A 20,396-nucleotide genomic window follows, 5' to 3' on the forward strand; every position below is an offset into this window, starting at 1 on the left:
TTAACTATATTTACATCTCTTCCTGTAGGATGAGTTCCATCCATTCATTGAGGCTCTTCTTCCACATGTCCGTGCAATTGCCTATACATGGTTCAACCTCCAAGCCCGTAAACGCAAGTACTTCAAAAAACACGAAAAACGAATGTCGAAAGATGAGGAGAGGGCAGTCAAGGATGAGCTTTTGAGCGAGAAGCCAGAAATCAAGCAGAAATGGGCGTCCAGGCTGCTAGCCAAGCTACGCAAAGACATCCGCCAGGAGTACCGGGAGGATTTTGTGCTCACCGTGACTGGGAAGAAGCACCCCTGCTGTGTACTATCAAACCCAGACCAGAAAGGCAAGATCCGGAGGATCGATTGCCTGCGACAGGCCGACAAAGTCTGGCGTCTGGATCTGGTCATGGTCATCCTTTTTAAAGGTATCCCCCTGGAAAGTACGGACGGGGAACGGCTCGTCAAATCACCGCACTGCACAAACCCAGCACTTTGCGTCCAGCCACATCATATAACTGTATCGGTCAAGGAACTTGATTTGTTCTTGGCGTATTATGTACAGGACCAAGGTAAGAGTCAGTAGTAATGTTGGTCTGCCAACTATAATTATTTAAAAAAAAGTTTTTTTCAATGCAGAAATATTACGTATACACAACTTTTTTTAGTTTACAGAAGTAGTATGAGTGTGTATTAAAATGTAGGTCCATATAGATGTATAGAGCGCCATAAAGAATGAAGACTGAGTTGAAGCTTCAACTTGTAAGCATGGGCCAAATATATGTTTTGAAATATTGTACCTGTGTGTTATCACTGAGAGAGGAGATGTCTCCTAGAAAAGCAGTTACTTACCAGTATGTTATAAAATCCAGTATTCTTATGTGAATAACTAGTGGTGTCCTATTTTAAAATTGCGTTTTATTCTGCCTCTAATGTTGGACCTTGCACTTTTGTATGCCTTTAAACACTTTTACTCTGCTAGTAAAGTTTGCTAGTTTGGTAGCGTATTCTATGTTTGCAATGTGGCTTACTATATTAAGAAATGGTTGTAGCAATCTAATTTTATAAGGAATCACTTATCCAATAAATTTGTCTTTGGTTAATATATCTTTGTAGACAGCTAGGTGGTTAATTCTAGAGGAACTCAGCTTGCTATTTGAAATGTCAAAAATGAAATTCCAACTTTGATAAGAGTGCATGTTATTTCAGAATTGATAGCACAAATATATATATATGTAAGCAATATTTTAAATAGGTGGGCAACTTTGAGGCCATTTACTTTACGTTTAAATTGTTGGTTTTACTTACAATTGCCCTCTGCAAAATTCCATTTGAACTGCTCATTCACTTTTTTTATGTTTTATTATCTTGTTTTTTTTTTCAATGCATGAACTTCATGGTTCAGCTTTTTGACACTTGGTTTTGATTGTGTTACAACACCTTTATAACCTAGACAGCTTTCACTTACTGTAGTCACTCAGTATGCCCCACAGTTATTATTCACACCTAAATGAATGTTCTTATTAGTGCCTTAATGAGCTGTTTAAAGCATTCTTCTTAATGATTTGACAAATGACTATATGTGTTGAGCCTTTGCACATATTTTCTAGTGTAATATTCGAATATGAAGCTTTCATTTGCTTTCTTATTTAGCTGGCAGCATGCTTGTGCTGTATAAGAACTGAAGTGGAAAGAACAAAGTTTCGTAAGTTGAAGTCCCCTCTTGCCTTTGTTACTTGTAATATGAGCACAGAGCAGTGAGGTAGAAGAGCCTCAAATAACCTGGGTGATTCCTAAACTTGATTTAATTCACTTTGTTTTCCTTAACTGCTAGCAGGTAGCTGTGGTACTGTGTGCTTTGTTGTACTTGAGCTTTTTTTTCTGTGGGGTGAGTGAATAGGAGCTTTTGTATTGTGAAGTGTCTGGAAGACAAACTTCATATTGTGTATACAGGCCTGTAACAATACAAACCATAAGGTGTGGAGGTAAAAGGTACTTTTACATTCAGAATAATTGATTGGAGTCTCTGAGTGGTTTTGTTTATCTAAGCTTGAGGTAGTGCCAGTTTTCCAGTGTTACAGATCAGGAAAAGTGAAGTTACCATGTTTTTGGTTTTGCTAAAAAACATCAGCAGAGGTTCCGCCATAATGGTAGTGAGATATGGCAAGCCTCAATTCAGGCAACACAAATATGATGGGATAACTTAAGGAGAAGCTGTGTAAAAGCTTACTGACTTTTTCTTAATGTCAGCACTGGGAACCATTATGATACAATATTTGAATTGCTCACTGGTTAAATTGGACCACTTTTATTCAGTTGATTACAACGGGAAAGTAGATCCAAATGGGTTTACCACCTTCCCTTAATATTCATTTACTAAATATTTCTTGTAACATTTTTTTGAAGGACTTTGCCATTGACATTTTGTAGATAAATGGAGACCATAAGTATCTGAACTACATTTCACTGGCCTGTCTTATGAAGACAGTGATCAAACATGGTTTGTGCTCCTTAGTTTATGCCCAGTTTTTTTTGCAGAATTGAACACATTCACACACGCTTCGACAGCACTGAGCAAAAGCTGAGACCAAAGTCTTAGTTTCTGATTGGATATTTTATCAGAGTTACTTAAGTTGTCTTGCTGTATACTGTCAAGAATAAAAAAAAAGAATAAATGAACTGCCTTTACAGCTTCTTCCTATTACACCAACACCAATTGGGTTGTTTAAAGCTGAAGATATTTATATACATTTACAAGACTAAGATCCAATGTGTAAAGAATGGACGAATTATGAATATATACAGTGCTACCAAAAATAAACATTCTGAGATGATCAAGGTTTATTAGTTAAAAACTGAAGACAAACTGAAATCATCAAGGTTTAAGGGTCATATATGTTTTGAAGCATAAAAAAACCAAAACCCTAAAACTATTGGGACAACTTATCTGATTATGTAGTGAAGTGTGTATTGTTTGTTCTTTTTTAAATATTTTAAGAATATGCTGTCAGTTTCAGAAACTCACAGTTACATTGTTTTACAATTAAAAATAATGTCACATGATGCATGATGTTGTATCAGTTTTTTATGACATAAACATATTTAGTATACAAGTTTGTGCATGTCTGTGTTTGTGTTATAAAATTATGGTAACGTATACTTTAATACTGTAATTCACTGACTAATGACTGGCATGCCTAAAAAATGCCACAAAAAAAATATAATGTCACCCTACTATAAAACAGTATGTTTAAATCCATAAATTCAGACAATGTAGCTGAATCAAAGAGTGCGCGTGTGCGTGTTTTTTTTTCTTTTAGATGGCATGCAGAGGAAGGATAGCTTGAATGCCAGTGTTGGTTGGCAGTGGCATTAGGATTGGCATGAGCCCCTCTTTGTTTAGCTCAGAAGGCCTGTGATTCGTTGGTTGGCATCCGCAATGCAGTGCAGAGCAATGCTTCAATATATTGACAATTTCCAGAAATAGCAAAGTCAATAATCTGTGTTCTTTAATGATTATCTGACGATTTATAATGCTCAGCAAATCCGTTTTGATCAACTTTGTTATTACAGTTTGTCCATCCAATTCTTAAGATTTGTCGCTTCATAGACTTTTACCGCAAGAAGCATTTTTTGTGGTAAACATTGACAGAATATATTTCTATCACCAAATTCAGCATGTTTGGAGTTAAGCATTAATGCCAGTGTGTGCTGAGATTTTACAAGGGAGAAGTTAAGAAACTTTCTACTGATCTAAAATGCATACCGCTTTTCATGCATGCATACAATTAACAACCATAAAGATAAAATGTTCAGCACTTTATCTAGATATAATTCAGCATCTAATCACTGTAAGAAACAGACAGTTAAATTCTAGTATTTCTTTTTTAACTGGAAGTTTTTCTCCAGTTCATCCCTTAATATATTTATTCAGTGCTTTTTTTTTTCTCCTTCTGCTGTGGACTGTTTCATCAAGATCCGCCATTTTGTTTGTCAAGTGCCAAGAGTACAAAAAAAGACAGAGAATCTGCATGATGCCAATAATGGTTGCCACTGGCACCGAGGTTGGCATCAGCCCCTCTTTGTCTAGCTTCTGAATGCCTTTGATTCGTTGGTTGGCATCCGCATTGCAGTGGGCAAATTGTAAAGTTTTTGACAATCACAGAATGAAAGCTGCTTTACGTGCTTGTTTCAGGGAGAATCACTGCCTTGAATGCCTCTTTGTCTCTGTAGATGTATGTGTGTCTAATGTGTATGTACTTGTGTGCCTGTTTTTTGTGCATATATACAGGCATACATACATTACCTGTGTGTACAAGTGTGTATTTGTGTGTTAATATATTTTTATGTGTCCAATTAAAGATATTTCACACTGACTGTTAGCTAGAAGGATATATAGCACTTAGCCATATTACACCGAAAGCCAGAAATGTGTTTTCTGATAAGGAAAAAAGCCTTTGGTCTTGAATTTTTTGGTCCCTCCCACAGAAAAACAGCAAGGTCACAGAGATGTCTTCATATAAATGTACTTTAATGTATCCTGCAACATTCAGTGTGCAGAGGAATATCTTGGAAAATCACAATATAGTTATTCCATTACACGATATTCTGTAATAGAAAGTTTGTGTACACCGCTAATTTTGTAGAAGCTATATTAATGTTGCTTGCTTATAACTTTTTGATTTAGTATTTTTAATTGTTAGATATTAGAATGTAGCATGGTGCAGATCTCGTTTAGAGATATTTTTCATACTTTTTTGGGTTTTAGTTTTTTATTTATTTATACTCAGATTTTTCACTGTAGGTATGTAAAACTGCAGGTAGTAATATCTTCATGTTAGGAATGACTACCGTTATAAAAATGCCATAAACATTGTATGGTTTTCAAGAAGACTGAATAGCAAATAGGATGGTCTACATAATGTCTCAGGCACCTAAAAATTGAAGAGGGTCACTTCATTAGTTTCGATATATGTGGATATGCCCTTTGTAATTATAAAGTATTCAAATACTGTAGGCATTTCTTGTTTTTACTCATTGGTAGAATGGCAGGATTGATGGACATGTCTAGTCAATATTACCAACATTTACATTAAAGACCTTTAGAGATAATATTCAGCTAGATCCATATGATAAATTAGGTTGGTTATATGCCCAGAGTTGGTGTTGATGAACATGTAAAAGATGGGGAGAGGCCTGCAAAATATTTTTGTTACTAAACAAATGTGAATTGAATGTTTTGTTTACTGGAAATGACTTGGGCATCATAAAATGTTTTAGCTGAAATGATTTGTAACATTAAAGTAGTAGAGGGAAAAAAAAAAAGTTTATTGCTCTATATTTTTTGAATCAGTTTTAACTGACAAGAATCCCCAGGTTCTGCTTTATTCTTTGGAAGAAGGAATAAACAAATAATTCATTTTCCCTTTGCTTATCTTCTTTATCTCATGTGTGTATTTTGCAGCATGTTAGATCTGAAAGGAACATTATGTGTAGTCAAACAACACTACACAGGGTCCAGATGGTGACAGTAGGTGAGGATCTCAGCTCTCAGGAGGGATTTGTGAGAAGGGACAGACGGGGACACATGTTGTGAAGAGGGATATGCCTGGGATGCATCCCACATAGATTCTAAAGTATTTCTTAGATGTATCAAATGTATATTGTTGTGTAAATGGTTAAAATGGGAAATACTTTTTGTGCCAATCAGTGCTTAATAACAAAGCTGTAAATGTAGCCTCAACCAGTCAATCTGCACAAGAGATGTTTAGTGAGCCAAAGCTTTGAGGTAAAAGGAAAGCATAGGCATTGAGTATGAATGTATGAATAATGCTGGATCAATAAATCAGTACAGCAAGCCTAAAGCATGGTCTAAAATAATGAAATGCTGGCACTGAATAGTAGGGGAGCTTGGAGTATGTGAGATTCTTTTTTTTTTTAGATGCTTGTGGAGCCTCCTCTGTTCAATCGCTATGCTCCCAGGGCCATGTGGCAGACTGAGTGGCAACTGTGAGACACACAGGGCCCAGCTGTCAATTGCGGTAGCCTGGCACCCGTTTCTTGCTAGGGAATAGAAAGCTATTAGCTGCCTACATTTTGGGGCTTCCAGTTCCCATCCCTGTAGAAAAAAAAAGGTGGCAGCTTGAATCACAAGGGAAAAGCAGACAATATTACGCCCAATTTTATGACTCAAGTTTTTTTTTTTTTTCTCTTCTGCATTGGAAATTTAACAGAGCACAACACAGTCATTAGTTATATCACTGTGTAGGTAATACATTCCTGCATAAACTCTATAAATAGGAGAAATGCAGAATGACAAAAAAAATCCTAGGCCTGTTTGATTGATACTATAAAGGGTTAATTTGTCATAGGGCTAAACAGTTATAGTAATAAAAAGATTTTAACAAGTCACAAAGTCACGTTATAAAGTGTTTTTTTTGCCAAGTCAAAATATTGGAATTCTGTTTTCTTTTTAAATAATTTACAACAGTGCCATATATAATTTGAATAGACCTCAAGTATTATTAGAATGTTAATTAAATATAATAATTTTGACAAATTAAATAACAAAACTGCCTTGTTATGCTGTGTTTTCAATTGAAATTCAGTGAAAATAACATAGTTTTCAACAATCCTCCTATTCGATTTTAGGCTATCTTGGTCTGTAGGCTAATTCCACTGGTCACACATTAAGGCATATACATTTCTTATACTGACTATAGAACTAAATGAAATCATCTGCTTTACCTGTTTATTTATTTTTTTTATTGTATTTATTTATTTTATTTTTCTTATTATTTATTTTCAATATATGGGAGATAGGAGAGAAGCATCTTATGTTTCAACTGAAGGTGGATATTATCTGTCCAGCATGATAAAGAAGAACCAAAATTGTTGTTTAATATGCTTGAATGCTGCTTATGGATAAAAAAAAATTAAAAACTTGTTTTAAAGAGTCTACAACAAGACCTTTTTTTGGTTCAGACAGAGTCAGTGGTTTTGAGGATCTGTTTAAACAAGCAGAAGATAGGTTGTACAGTGTACAGGTAGTAAAGCACACTGTCACCTTTTGTGGAAGATTCAACATGATCTTCACACTGATAGAACAGATTCATTAGGAACATTATTGTTATTATTATTATTTCAGGTACTTATATAGCCCTGTCAATTTCCGCAGCGCTTTACATATATGTGTATATATTGTACATTCACATCAGTCCATAACCCTCAAGGGGCGTACAATCTAAAGTTATTACAATTTATTATTATACTTCTTTGCCTATTACTATTACTGGAAAAGACACACCATCAAATGTGCATGTAATTGTTATAAAAAGGTTACTAAGGAATCAAGGTTTAGCAGTAGATATACTTACTGTAAAATATTTAGGATAATCTGTCATTTTTAGCACCATTAGAGTGTCCAGTGACCTTCATTGCTTCAACTAATGTGAAAGTTTGTTCCTTCCCTCTCTGCCTGGTGGTGGCCCTGCTGTCCCAGACACCTCCTAATTATATATAATAGAACAATAGAGGCTCCCAGGAGCACAACAGTTGTTGGGAGAATCATAAGTTGCAGCCTACCACTGTCTTTATGGCACGTGCTTGGCATAATTTAACTGAGAAAAAAAAGAGGGGGGGGGGGTCCTTTTCTAGGTTGTAGGTGTCCTCTACATTTTCACCAATTGAGCAACTTTTAAACAATGGTTACTTTAGGTGGGAAATTTTTAAAAATTCCCATGGCTCTGGAAAAGGGGAAGATGTGTTTATATTCTATGTATACATTGTGTTTGTGGAAACACAGCATTATACATTCTATTTTAATGCACTTTGAATTGTTGTGTTGATGACTCATGTGTATCTCTACGTTGTTAAATAAATCCTTGTGACTCTTTAGAGAGATTAGGCTAATTATTAAAAAAAATGACACTTTACATGTGCACTATGGCCCATCATATTTCAGGATTATCATAAAACTATTCTCCAGTAAGCTTAGTTTCTTCTTCTAAAGCCTAGTACACACGATGAGACTATCGGACGAATGATCATTAATTATTTTTGCATGCTAGTCTCATATCGAAAATGAAGAGGCTACTCAAAAAAATTCTTATATGACAGAATACAACTTCAGAAGTGATGTAATGTAGTGTATTGTATTTTCAGACCAAATCTGCAGTGATTAAACGAAATTCGGATGATCTGGTATCATACGAGAAATATTTTGTGTTTGCCCCTTTGGACAATTTCGGATGAACTGCCGTGATCGGCTCTTGAAAGCAGTGTACTAACAATCAGATTATCGTACGATCACTTTGAAAGTGGTATTTTTCGTATGATTTTCTGATTGTGTGTCCTAGGCTTAAGTTTATGGAACATATGTGACCTGTACAAATAGACTTTTTGAGCAATTTTGCCCTACATGTAAAGATTCCCTCATCTAGAGTAAAAAGCCTGCATGGCAAATCTCTAGTTGCCAGCAGTTGTATTCTGATAGCCCTTCACCTGCAGCTGTCAGAATATCAGAACAGTGACTACAGCTGATCAACCTAGGCTGGACATACATGATACAATTTTCTTGAGAATTTTGCTTAAGATTTACCAAAAACCATATAATAGGAGGTCAAACCTAAACAATACTTTCAGTTGTATCCAATTAGACGGGCACTTGTGCTACATAGTTGAAGGTAAAGCTAAAGGAAATTGGGCGGAAATTGGGCAGAAATTGGACAGAAAATTGTATAGTGCATGGCAACCCTTAGGCTGGCCATACATTATACAATTATCTGGAGATTTTTGGTTTAGATTTACCAAAAACCATATAATAGGAGGACAAACCTAAACAACACTTTCAGTTGTATCCAATTAGGCAGGCCCTTGCACTACACAGTTGAAGGTAAATCTAAAGGAAATTGGGCAGAAAATTGGAAGATAATTGTATAATGTATGGCCAGCCTTAGTCACTGTCAGGCTGACTTTTTTCCACCTGGCTCCTTCGATTTGTTTGTCAATTCGGTGGTGGAGGCAGGGTCACCCATGGCTTGAATTTACCAATGCGCACAAAAAATGTCCCTCCAGATAAAGAACACAAATGCATTTTTCTTCATTTTCCAATACAGAACATTTTTTCAAACAATTAAATAGATTTTTTTTTTTTTTTAAATTTTACTTTTAACCCTCTGTTATAATTATAATTATAAACACACAATAGCCAAAAAAAACAGCCTGTCTGTAGGCATCAAATGCACTTTATTATGTTTTATCAATCTGTAGAGATTTTATATGATCTGGTTTACATTTTTTTCTGTAGTAGCTTCTTAAAGGGTTAACCAGTTTTGGATTACATGAGCAGAGCCATTTGAAGACAGAAGCAGTACTCCAGAATAAACAGCCCGGCCCATTGAAATTCTACATTCATCTTCAACTTTGGTTTGTGGTTGAACCTCAAAAACACCAAATTAATTGTTTCCAGCAGTAATTTCAATCTACTGTTTGTAGGTGCCTTTTTAGTCAGCTCTAAAAGGATTTCAAGAAAAAAAGAAACAGAAACAAAGGGGAATGCTTGGAGTTGAGGACAGCCTTGTGTATTTTGACATTTTTGCCTTCTCTGGGCAGATTGCTATAAATTTGTTCTGCCATAGTAAAGAAAAAAAACCTTGTTTTATGAGTTTTGCCTTCGCTCCTGGCCTTAAATGTCAGGAACTCCTGCTGAGTGATGCAGTGTTAGGTTTAATTGACCAGAGCTGATTTGTTAAAACAATTCATTTACAAGGGCAGTAACCGGACAGCCCAGGCCAATTTGTTACCTGAATCCCTTGACCTCTATAGATGTCTGGGTCAGGGGACGCCTGGCAGCCATTTGAACTCTCCTTTTGTTTGCTGGTGTCACTGTTTTCCCTCTGAATCTTTTGTGGTTACAGCTGACAAGTAGGCCTCAGCCATGGCTTTACACACCAGTGGCTCTCAAGCAATCCCTCGGGAGGGGCCCCGTCTTCTGTTTGATGTGGTCTGACTCTACTTGTTACTTTTGTTTGCTGACAGTAATAGGGACAAATTGGCACAAGAGGTGTCAAGAGGATTTCCAGCTTCTTAGGAGGAGACTTCATTTCACCTCTTTGGCTCTCTGCCTTTTTCCTGACCCGGTCATAAATCTCCTTAGTGCCACAAAGTTTAGAGTTCTGTAGCTTTAAAAAAAAAAAAGACCTGTTGTTTCAGTGTTAAAAAAATTAAAAACAAATTATAATTACAGTGTGAAAAATGCCAAGAAGTATGTTAATGAAGTGAAAAGGTTAACACCTGTAATTTTGCTAATTTGAGAAGTAATTGCTTAATGCGTTCTCCATATGTATGTTAAGTACATGCTTCCAAAGCAAAATTGTTACATTGAGCCTTAATTAATACTACATATTAAATAATATGGAATTAAATAAAATAAATATTAATAATGTATTAGCTAATTAATAAATATAAAAATATTGTTTGAAAGGTAAACATTTGTGTTGCCCGTAGTAACTTACTGAAGTTTAAATGTTTTTTTCTATTATGCATAATTGCAAATAAAAAAATAAATCTGAATGGTTATTGTTTGCAATGTATAAAGTGCATATGCAGACAAAGCAAATAAGGATGGTTTTTAAACTTTTGTGCTGAAAGTAGTCCTTGTATGGGCAACTGCCAACTTTCAAGGGTGCTTGCTGACAGCTGGTATGAAAGGTGTGGCTGTGTTAAAAATATATTGGATGTTTTCATCTATTGCCCCCCCCCCTCTAAAATACTTACATATGTTGCTGACAATTTGAACACCTGGATACTGGATGCAGAAATGTTATAAAAAAGCAGTCTTGGGAACATATTCCACCACCTTTTTGCTTACCTCTGTGATGGTACAATGCACACAGTGCTGTAAACTTTCTGGTGCTCTTATGCTAGCAATATATGGGGGGATTTACTAAAACTGGAAAGTGCAAAATCTGGTGCAGCTGTGCTTTGTAGCCAGTTAGCTTATAACATCAGCTTGTTCAATTAGACAGATCATACATTATACAATTTTCTTTTAGATGTACCAAAAACTATATAATATGAGGTCATACCTAAACACTTTCAATTTGTATGCAATCAGCCAGGCCCTTGCACTACATAGTTAAAAGTAAATCTAAAGGAAATTGAACAAGAAAATTGTATAATGTATGGCCAGCTTTAAGCTTTGACAAAAAAAGGAAGATGATTGGTTTCTATGCAGTGCTGCACCATATTTTGCAGTTTTAGTAATTCAACCCCTGTGACTGAAATTACATGGGCAAATTGCACATAACAAACCATGCCTACTTGCTCACCGTTTATAGTACAGTACTATTCATGGCAGCTGAATTTGTAAGATGCGTGTAAACCAGGTTGTATTTCAGTATTTAAATCATTACAATTATGGCAATATATAATGGACATTTTCCCAATTCTCTCCAAGCTCTAGCAAATGGCTGGGTCATAAATCAGTAACACTGTAATATGGGAAAAAAGAGCTCTTATAGTAACTATATTGTTACTTTTTTAAAGCTTGAACATACTTTACAACGCAGCAACAGGTATACCACATTTCTTTTGCTTTGGGTGGCTGTTTATTTCTAATCTTTTTAGAGATACAGCTTTACCCATGAATTCCATTACTGAAAAAGAAAATCCCAGTTAAGGGACTGCAAGGTTGAATATTATAGCTGACTGTTATTGATATTTTATTGAATAAACTGGAATGATCTACTGGCTATTTTTTTAAGGAGCAGCCATGTGCTACAGTATTTCTAGCACACCTGGAAAGCAGCAAAACCATTAATTCATCAGAGGTCATTGTACTCTATATGTGTGCATAAAATAAGCTTACTGTATGGAAGAGTTGGTTGCAAGCTTCATTGATTTCCACACATTTGCAAGCGTTTAGGGCAGCGGGAAAGAATTCAATGTAATTACTGCCATGAACTAAAATTGTTGCTGAAATCCTCCATATGAGGACAGGAAAGAAAGAAAATAATCTATACAGAGGCCTGTGCGGGCTTGGAAGGCATTTTTCAGCACTCCATATATAAGCAGAAACGCTAGCTCCTCAATTGCTGTCTTCAAAAAATTTGCATAATCTTAAAATGGTACACATATGTTTGTATTAAATATTTGTATAAGTGCTGTAAATCTAACTGTCTAACTTGGCTGCTCTTATATTACTTCAAGTGCTGTATTTGCAGACCAACCAAAATATTTTGCTCAATGATTTATGTATATCGCACAACATTTTCTGTTCTATTTACAGAGACCAAATAGGGAGAGAAAGCGGCTTATATTAATATGAGGATCACTGGTCTTTTAGGGATTAAAATGACTTGTTATGCTGCATTAATCCTTTTTTGGTACATTTGAAATGACTTCTTAGCGCTAACAAACACATCATTAGGTCCTAGAATTAATCTACTTTTTACCCCCAGACATGCTCCTAATTTAACACATGTGGCAAAAAAAAAAAAATCATACCGCAGATTTGAGATCAAGATCGCAGTGGGAGATGCTAAGTAAAACGGTCAATTGGATTTCAAGGCATTATGAGCAAAGGAATAATAATAAAAACACAAGAGAATCTGGAATGGCAGAAAGCTCCAGATAGCACGTTTCAACACATCTGGTGACTATTTGTTCAAATCAGGTAATAAAGGATAGCAGCATTTAGCAACCTTCAAATACTTGCTGGGCTAGGAATTAAGTTGTCAAAATATCAACCTTGTAATGATTACAAGTATTAAGTAAAACCTTGTCATGCATTATGGCCATTTCAAATTGCTGTTCCCTGTAGAAGAATAAATGAGGGATTTTTTTTTCTGCATAGCTTAACTCCTTGGTTCCTCTCTGCAAAGATCTGACGAAAAAGCATTAATTAATTAGTTCACCTGTAACATAGTGATGGAAGAAACAGTATAAAAATCTGAATCATTCAGGTAAGATGTACATATATTGACCATAACAGGATTGGAATTTGTATAAGAATACATAACGTTGGAGGCAGTAGATCAGTACATGGACCAGTAAATCAGTGCAGCGTTGAATAATTTTTTTCTTTTAATTTACTTCTGTAGCCACCTAATGTGAACAAAGATCTGACCAGGGTGTGTAGACCATGGGTGCTGAACACGTTGACCTCCCATGGTGTAGACAGTGAACATTCACAATGTTGTGGCAGAACAAATCAACCATGACCTCAGTTAAATATATTGGCACTTTCACACTTACATTGCTCTCATCACCATATTTAGAGGATATCTAAAACTGTTTCTTTACGTTAAAAATGTATATAAAATTTAGGTATGTGAAGGTTTTCAAACAGAGTATAATGCCTTTGACCTTGTTTCCTCCTCAATATTTTTTTAAGCAATCCCACAAATCTTTAAAGAATCACCAATATTGGCTTTATATGATATTATTGGTTAAGTTGTGAGTAATTTATTGCTGTAAAGTGTTCCAATCACAGTGAAGTGAAATTGGTCAATGAGAAGTTCATTTGCAGTGATGGAAGATGGATAACAAAGTGGTGAGCACAAAAATCATGTTGCATCCTTGGGTATAAAGTGCGTGCAGTGTGTCCTGTGTGCTGCTATGTGGCAGGTACCTCCATATCCACTCATTCCACTTTCTGTGTGTGTGTGTTGACATTTGGTGGACCCTAGTGGGAGCATAGAAGGTGAATTCATCTGGTCCTTAATAATTATAAGGGATAGTAGTGAATCATGAGCTCTTTATTATAATATAATGTATTTTTAATTGGACCATAGTTCTTTAAACTGCTTTTTAGTGATTACGTACAGGAATGCATACAGTTGTTTTCAGAGAGCCCCCTTGGGTTGTTCCTGTAGTTGATTTTTCCCTGTTTATGTAGCTCTAACATGTTACACAGCTCATTACAGGTTACATCAGTCCATGGCTCATAAGTATCTTTTAGTCCAATGTGGCTGTATATACTAAGGTCAACAAAGCACAACCTGCCATACCTGCTTTGGAAGAATGGTAATACTTACCTTTCCTGCTGCCCATGTCACCAGAATGGCGCTTCAATCTTGAGAAACCCTCTTTTGGAGTGTCTTGTAAGCTTAAGTTGCCATACATGGATCCAAACTCAGCCAGTTCATCAGGGACTGGTCAAATTTCGATCCAGGTGTGGGCTAGCTGATTGTACATAAGTCAGTCTGTCGATTCACTTGCGTACAACCGGCTTGTTGGGTTTTTCCTGACTGATCGATGCCTCTGGCTATAGCTGGCACTGTGATCATTGTATTCTGAGTGTGGGAAAGGCTTCCTGCTGGCAAAATACAATAGCTCAGCTTTGTTACTTCCCCCATCCACATGGAATATGTAAATGGTGGAATCAGTTCATTTTTTCATTCAACCTGCTGGCAAAATTAAAAAAAAAAAAAAAGAATCATATATGGCCAGTCTTACCCTTCCCAGAGTGTTTATCTACTTAGTCACCATAGGATATATAAGCGACGTGGAGATCAGTCAGCGGAACACTGTGGGGATCTAGAAGATTCGATGCTTCTGGAAGTCTTGGCTCCCCAGCAGTCTTCAGCTGAGGATTTCTTATGAAAGGATTCTGGTTGCTCGAGCAGCAGGAAAGGTAAGTATTTACATTCTTATTTTGCAGGTATACCTGTTTGGATTTTTATAATGACAGGTTTGCTCTAACTGCTGTTCAGTTACGAGGTAATGCGTTTACATAGTGCTGCGACTAGGGCCAGAATAAACTTGGTAAATACCATCATGGGAAATGTGCTTTGAAGGTTAACCAAAACGTTTCTATCATAGTTTTTCTTTGGTGGCATGGATGTTAAAATGCATAGAGTAACTCGACCACAAAGCGCAAGTTACTGAACTTTATACTTCCTCCTTATTAAATTAAACAGATATGCTAGTTTTATTTCTGCTGATGTGAAGGCAGACAAGTGGTAGCTGCATGACAAAGTCCATGCTGGTCTTTTGCATAACATTCTTTGATGCAAGACCAGGGTAAATAATTACTTTATTACTGCTTGTGTCAGTGTTTTAGCATCAATCAAAAGAATGAGTGTTTTGATTATTGCACCAGGAGTAACTGTCACAGCTGAGTGAAGGCTGCACATGACCTAAATTGCCCTATTCAACAGTGTATTGACATGGGTCATTTTTTTGCATGTAAAACATGATTGTTTGTTTTTTGTGGTTAAGAAGACCGAAGATTTGTTGTGTGTTGACAACAGCTTAATTTAATGTTCATGTTTTATGCATGTAATCATGGAACCTGAAGCAGCTAATGTGTTGTCCATAAAGGAAATAGCTGGGGCCTAAAATGTTTTTAACTAAATAAGAGTAGGAAAAACTTACATCTTTTAATGTAGTTGGTGTGCTTTCATTGCTACATTTCACATAGCTTCATATGTACATCTTGTCTTCAACCTGCAGCTTTTTTTCAAACTGCACTGTCTATATCATGACCCTGGGAATTATTTCCAGTGGAAAGCATGGCCATTAGCACTTGCTGCAACATTACTACTTGCTGCTCCATACCCTGGCCTTACCAAAAATGGTACAGTAATGTGCATTACAGTTTTCTGTAGTTCCTGAAACCAGCAGAGAACTAATAATGCTAATTTTATATTAATATGTTAATATAGTAACAGGGGTGGACTGACAACTCATGGGGCCCCCGGGCAATAGGGGATCATGGGGCCCCTGTGTCCTTGCCCAAACTCAAAAAAGCCTATGAAAAAGGTACCAGGGGCATCTCATGGGGCCCCCTACTGACCCCGGGCCCTCGGGCAGTGCCGGAGTTTCCAAATGGTCAGTCCGCCCTTGTATAGTAATAATATTATATTAATTATCCTAATATACAGTAATATTACTGTATTCGCACTCCATAAATTTAGTTCCTTACAGATAGGATATCCATCCTCGCTTGACTGTTCTTGTTGCTGCTGCTGCGTTTGCACAGATTACAGTAATAAGGGACAAACGAAAAGGAAGGTACAGAAATTCAAGCTCAGGACTGAACTATTTTCATCAGGTTGGTTTGAAGTTATAAATACATTCTAAAATAAAATAAAACTGTGAAGAGGTCATTTTAAATGTTATAATAAATATGACAGTGCTTGCCCAAGTTTCAGGCTAGATACTCTGGGGTGGATTTACGTAAGGAGTAGAGGCTGTTTACTTTGCAATGTGAACGTTCACTTTGAATACCCAATCATTTGCAAAGGGAAATTAAAAAAAATAAAATGATAACCTTATTTACTAAGCTCAGTCAACATTCTCATTGTGTCATGAACATTCACTTTTTGTAATGAACGTTCACTTTGTAATGTGAACATATGCTTTGTAAAGTGAACAGTCTCTATTCAACTCCATAGTTTCCTTCAGTTTTACAGATGATCATAAACATTCATCGATGCAAGTACATCCATGTTTTTAGTTGTAAGCAAGGAGAAAAAAACCTCTGTGTAGTGATGAGCAAACTGGGCGAAGTTCAGATAACAGAAGGTTGGGGAAAGAATTCAGTGACCCCAAAACATAGTGCTGAACCCTATTAAACTCTATGGGAGCTTAGTCTCCCATTTTTCCGGCCTTTTTCAAAGGTCATTTGCAAGCAGGTGTTAAAAGGGGCATGGCATGTGGGCACTGCCATGGGGAATGTCCCAATGCAAAAAACATTTTTTAAAAATAGAGGGCAGCGTGGAAAGTGCCTTTTCATGCAGCTTAAAGGACACTATTGAAAGTACATAAAGCCTTTATAGAACATGCTTGGGAGATGCCTCAAAGCTTCACGTGAAGGTAGAGGGCAGTGGGATATAGTTCTTTAAAAGTAACAAAATTTACAAAAATTTAAAAAATTAAATGGGGTTCCCTTAAAAATCCCTGCCAGACCATTATTCATGTATGCAGCCTGGGTGGCCAGGAAGTAGAGGGCAGCAAGTGCCATCCCTCTTCTTGTCACATACCAGGCTATATGTGTTTCAACATTGGAAGGGGAATACTTTGCAATTGGGGGTGGCATCTGCACAGTGAGAAAGTCCTTCTATAAAAGTGCCATAAAAAATGCAACCAATATCCCCTGATGGAAATTCATTTTCAGTCATATGGTCCAGCAGTTGGTCCATTGTAGCGACCCACTACCACAGTGACCTGCTGCACAGCGATGTGGCCCTGCCACTACTCTCATTGCAAATGATTGATCCCAGGCACTGCTGGCACACTTTGTATGCCATCTGTGTTTTATATAAGTGATTGTAAAGGATATTTTTAAAATAAAAATGACAGGCTCCCACTACTCCCTTTACTTAATGGACTCATGTGGTCTAAAAGACCCTGCATGTCTCCTCTGTGCTCCACTGAATGTAATGGAGTGCACATTGGTCTGCATTACATTCTTTGCCGGCCTCGATGGCCCGGATTCTGTCCATGGGGACCCGAAAGTGACGTCACATCACTTCCGGGTAAGGACAAGAAGGGGAGGGGAGTGGATGTTTCTGCTCTCCTCCCTCCCCTATACCCATCGGCACCCACTGAACCAGTCCCGGGCCCACAGATGGGCAAGCGGAGCCTGGAAGATATAGCAGGCAGGGGGGCAGAGGCTGGCAAGTGGGCTGTGTGGAAGCAATCAGGCGGCAGCGCTGCCATCCGAATGCTTCCACCTTACTGGTGAGCCCTGCTGCTTGCCCACAGCAGAGCTGAAGGTAAAAAAGAACTACCTGCCCCGCACCCGGAACTACATGTCCCAGGCGTCAGGCCATATAAATTGAACATTTTGTAAAGTGCTGCACAAACTGTTGGCGCTATATAAATCCTGTATAATAATAATATAAATCCTGTATAATAATAACATCCCTGCAAAATGGTACTCACCTAACCTAAAGTCTAGGCATTTGGCCATGTGGTCTTTGTAGATAGCGAGGTTCAGATTTAAGATTGGTTGAGACCACCTTCTGCCAGAGATGGTGACCAAAGGCTTAGACTTTTGTCCAACACTGTTATGCTCCTGATGCAACATTTTCTCAGAAAAAAGATACAGTACATATTTCATCACTTCTTTTTGCTTATTTATTCATCTCAGCAAGATTGTCAACATAGATTTAAGTTAACATCAAAGGTACATAGTTATGTTTTAATGGGCATCTTTGCGTAGCCTGTACAGAGTGGTATGGGTATATGCCAACTTTCTCTTTTGTAAAGCTGATAATAAGGTGTATGTGATAAACTGGAACACAGTTATAGCAGATTTACTACAGCAAGTGAAGGTAAGCTTCAAGGACATGCATGTTTATCTCTTATTATCTAGGCTTATTGTGGGCCTCCCAACTGAAATATAATTTTTTTAAACCACACACCCCTGCGAACATAACATTTTCTCAGATGATTAGTTGCAGGTTTAATCTACATAGCATTTTTAAATTGAAAGTGCATCCTTTGTGCTTTACTGAAGAAATATGTTAAATTTGTATTTTAAATGCCAAAAACATAAACTATATAAAGAACTTTAAAATGGACAGTATTATAAATTGGACAATTTGCTTTTAAAGGAAAAGAGATTTTTCCAAAATCAAGCTGGCAAATGATTGTGAACAAAGTAATACCTGCTTCTTTGACTTTTGTACGTTAAAGGCAGAAAGGTTCAATAGTTTCTTCACATAAAATGGTGCCCTATAAAATTAAATGCATTCAGGTATTACCATTCTCCACATGGTTCCCCTTAAGCAAGTAGGACAATGGGTCTGTTTTAAACAGACAAAACTTGAAGTTACCTGCCTTTATGACAAATTTAGTAGATTTCAGATGTTACCAAGATGCTCAACCATTTCTCTGCAAAATATTAGGAATCACACATTAATCAGGTCAGTGTGTATATTTTGCTGGTACCCTGCTAACCTATGAAATTATCACTATGTTTTAATATTTAAGATTACCAGACTTGCAAGACATGTGGAAATAATTTTTTAAAAACACAGAATTCTCATGACTCTTGCTTCAAAATTTAAAGTACAAGTCAAAACTTGCCAAAACTTTTTTTTTTGCTTTGAGTAGAGCGATGAATAGAAAGATTTTCCCGCACTTACTGTCCTGTGACAATGGTTAGACTAGACAGGAAGTGAGGGAAAATCTGCAGCATGGGCACAAACTGCAATTAAAGCTTACAGAGGATCTACCCCTCTCCCTACTCTATGAAAGAAAGCAGTTTTATATCTGTCTAAACTTCTGTTGGATATTTTCCCTTACTTCCTGTCTGGAGAAACATTGTCCCCGGACAGTAAGTTAGGCAAAATCTCTCAATGCAGGACTGGGTAATTCCCTGTCTTCAGGTCCTCATGGCACTGAAATAAACTCTCTGGTGACTGGGTTACTAAAAGCTATTGTAGTTGGGGAGGTTGGCGCTGAAATGCGCTGAAATGCCAGGGCTGTTGTTAGGTAGAGCCAGCACTACATGAGAGGGTAGTAACTGATGTGACTGTATTGACAGCTGGTTTTGCATGAGACAGACTAAGCAAAGTTCCACTTTCTCAAGTACCAGCAGGACTTAGCGCAGTCTTTTACAGGCAACACCAGCTGTCAGTGTAGTTACATAAGTACAAAATATATTGCGAAATGAAGTTTGAGAGTTGTTATATATGGTCAAGTCAGTGTACACTCCTCCAGTACTGCATTTTTTAAAGCAGTTGATGCCCACCTATGTACCACCCATTTATGGTCCAAAAAAAAGAGAACTTTCTCATCAAAGCATGGGTAGTCTGAAAGCTCTTATGCTACATGATGGCTTCTCAAGGTATCTGAGCCCCCATAAGTGAAAACTGCCAGTAATCTGTTTGGCTGTACATGTGGACATGGAAACGGATAATAAATGAATTGAACTATAAAATATATGGCGTGTCTTACAGCAGACCGCAATAAAAATATTATACCTAGGGCTACTGGTAATGGTCTTCAGAGGATCAAGGTTTGGATCCATCACATTAGGGGTTGGTTTTACAGATAGGGGTTTGGAGTTTTCACTTCAAGGGTGTTTTCCACCATAACAGTAGCGGTAGTACGCTGAACTGGGGCTTGCAAGGCTGAAAAGATGAACCTCTCAGGTCTCATGAGCCAGAATGCCACCTCTGCAGTCTGCATCCAGAACCCATTTTTAGGAAGTGCCACTTAACATGGCATATTAGCACAGTGGAAATAGAAGCACCATGGTGGGTCATATTTAGAGTGTCTCTAAACCCAATCCCAGAAATCAAATATAACATTCCTTACCTTGATAAGTGATCATCTAAACATCTTTAAATAGCAATGCCTGATTCTTTATCCCAATATTTATTTGAAACTTCTTTTCAGTGCACTTCTTTTCTGAGGTCCCTCTGTATGTGGGATGTAGCCACCCA

At 37.1% G+C, this 20,396-nt stretch overlaps 1 protein-coding gene across 7 annotated transcripts in view; it reads left to right on the top strand.

Annotated features, from left to right (window-relative positions):
- The window catches only part of NFIB (nuclear factor I B), a 287,809-nt gene that overhangs the window by 42,075 nt on the left and 225,338 nt on the right, over positions 1 to 20,396 (top strand). For all 7 annotated transcript variants that reach the window (XM_089678082.1, XM_089678083.1, XM_089678079.1 and 4 more), the window contains exon 2: positions 29 to 560. In XM_089678082.1, coding sequence (XP_089534208.1) covers positions 29 to 560 — 532 coding nt within the window. The remainder of the gene's footprint in view (positions 1 to 28; positions 561 to 20,396) is intronic.

The sequence above is a fragment of the Staurois parvus genome, unplaced genomic scaffold (genome assembly GCF_062004578.1).
Source record: "Staurois parvus isolate SC_StPar_1 unplaced genomic scaffold, SC_StPar_1.0 ptg000198l, whole genome shotgun sequence".
NCBI lineage: Eukaryota > Metazoa > Chordata > Amphibia > Anura > Ranidae > Staurois > Staurois parvus.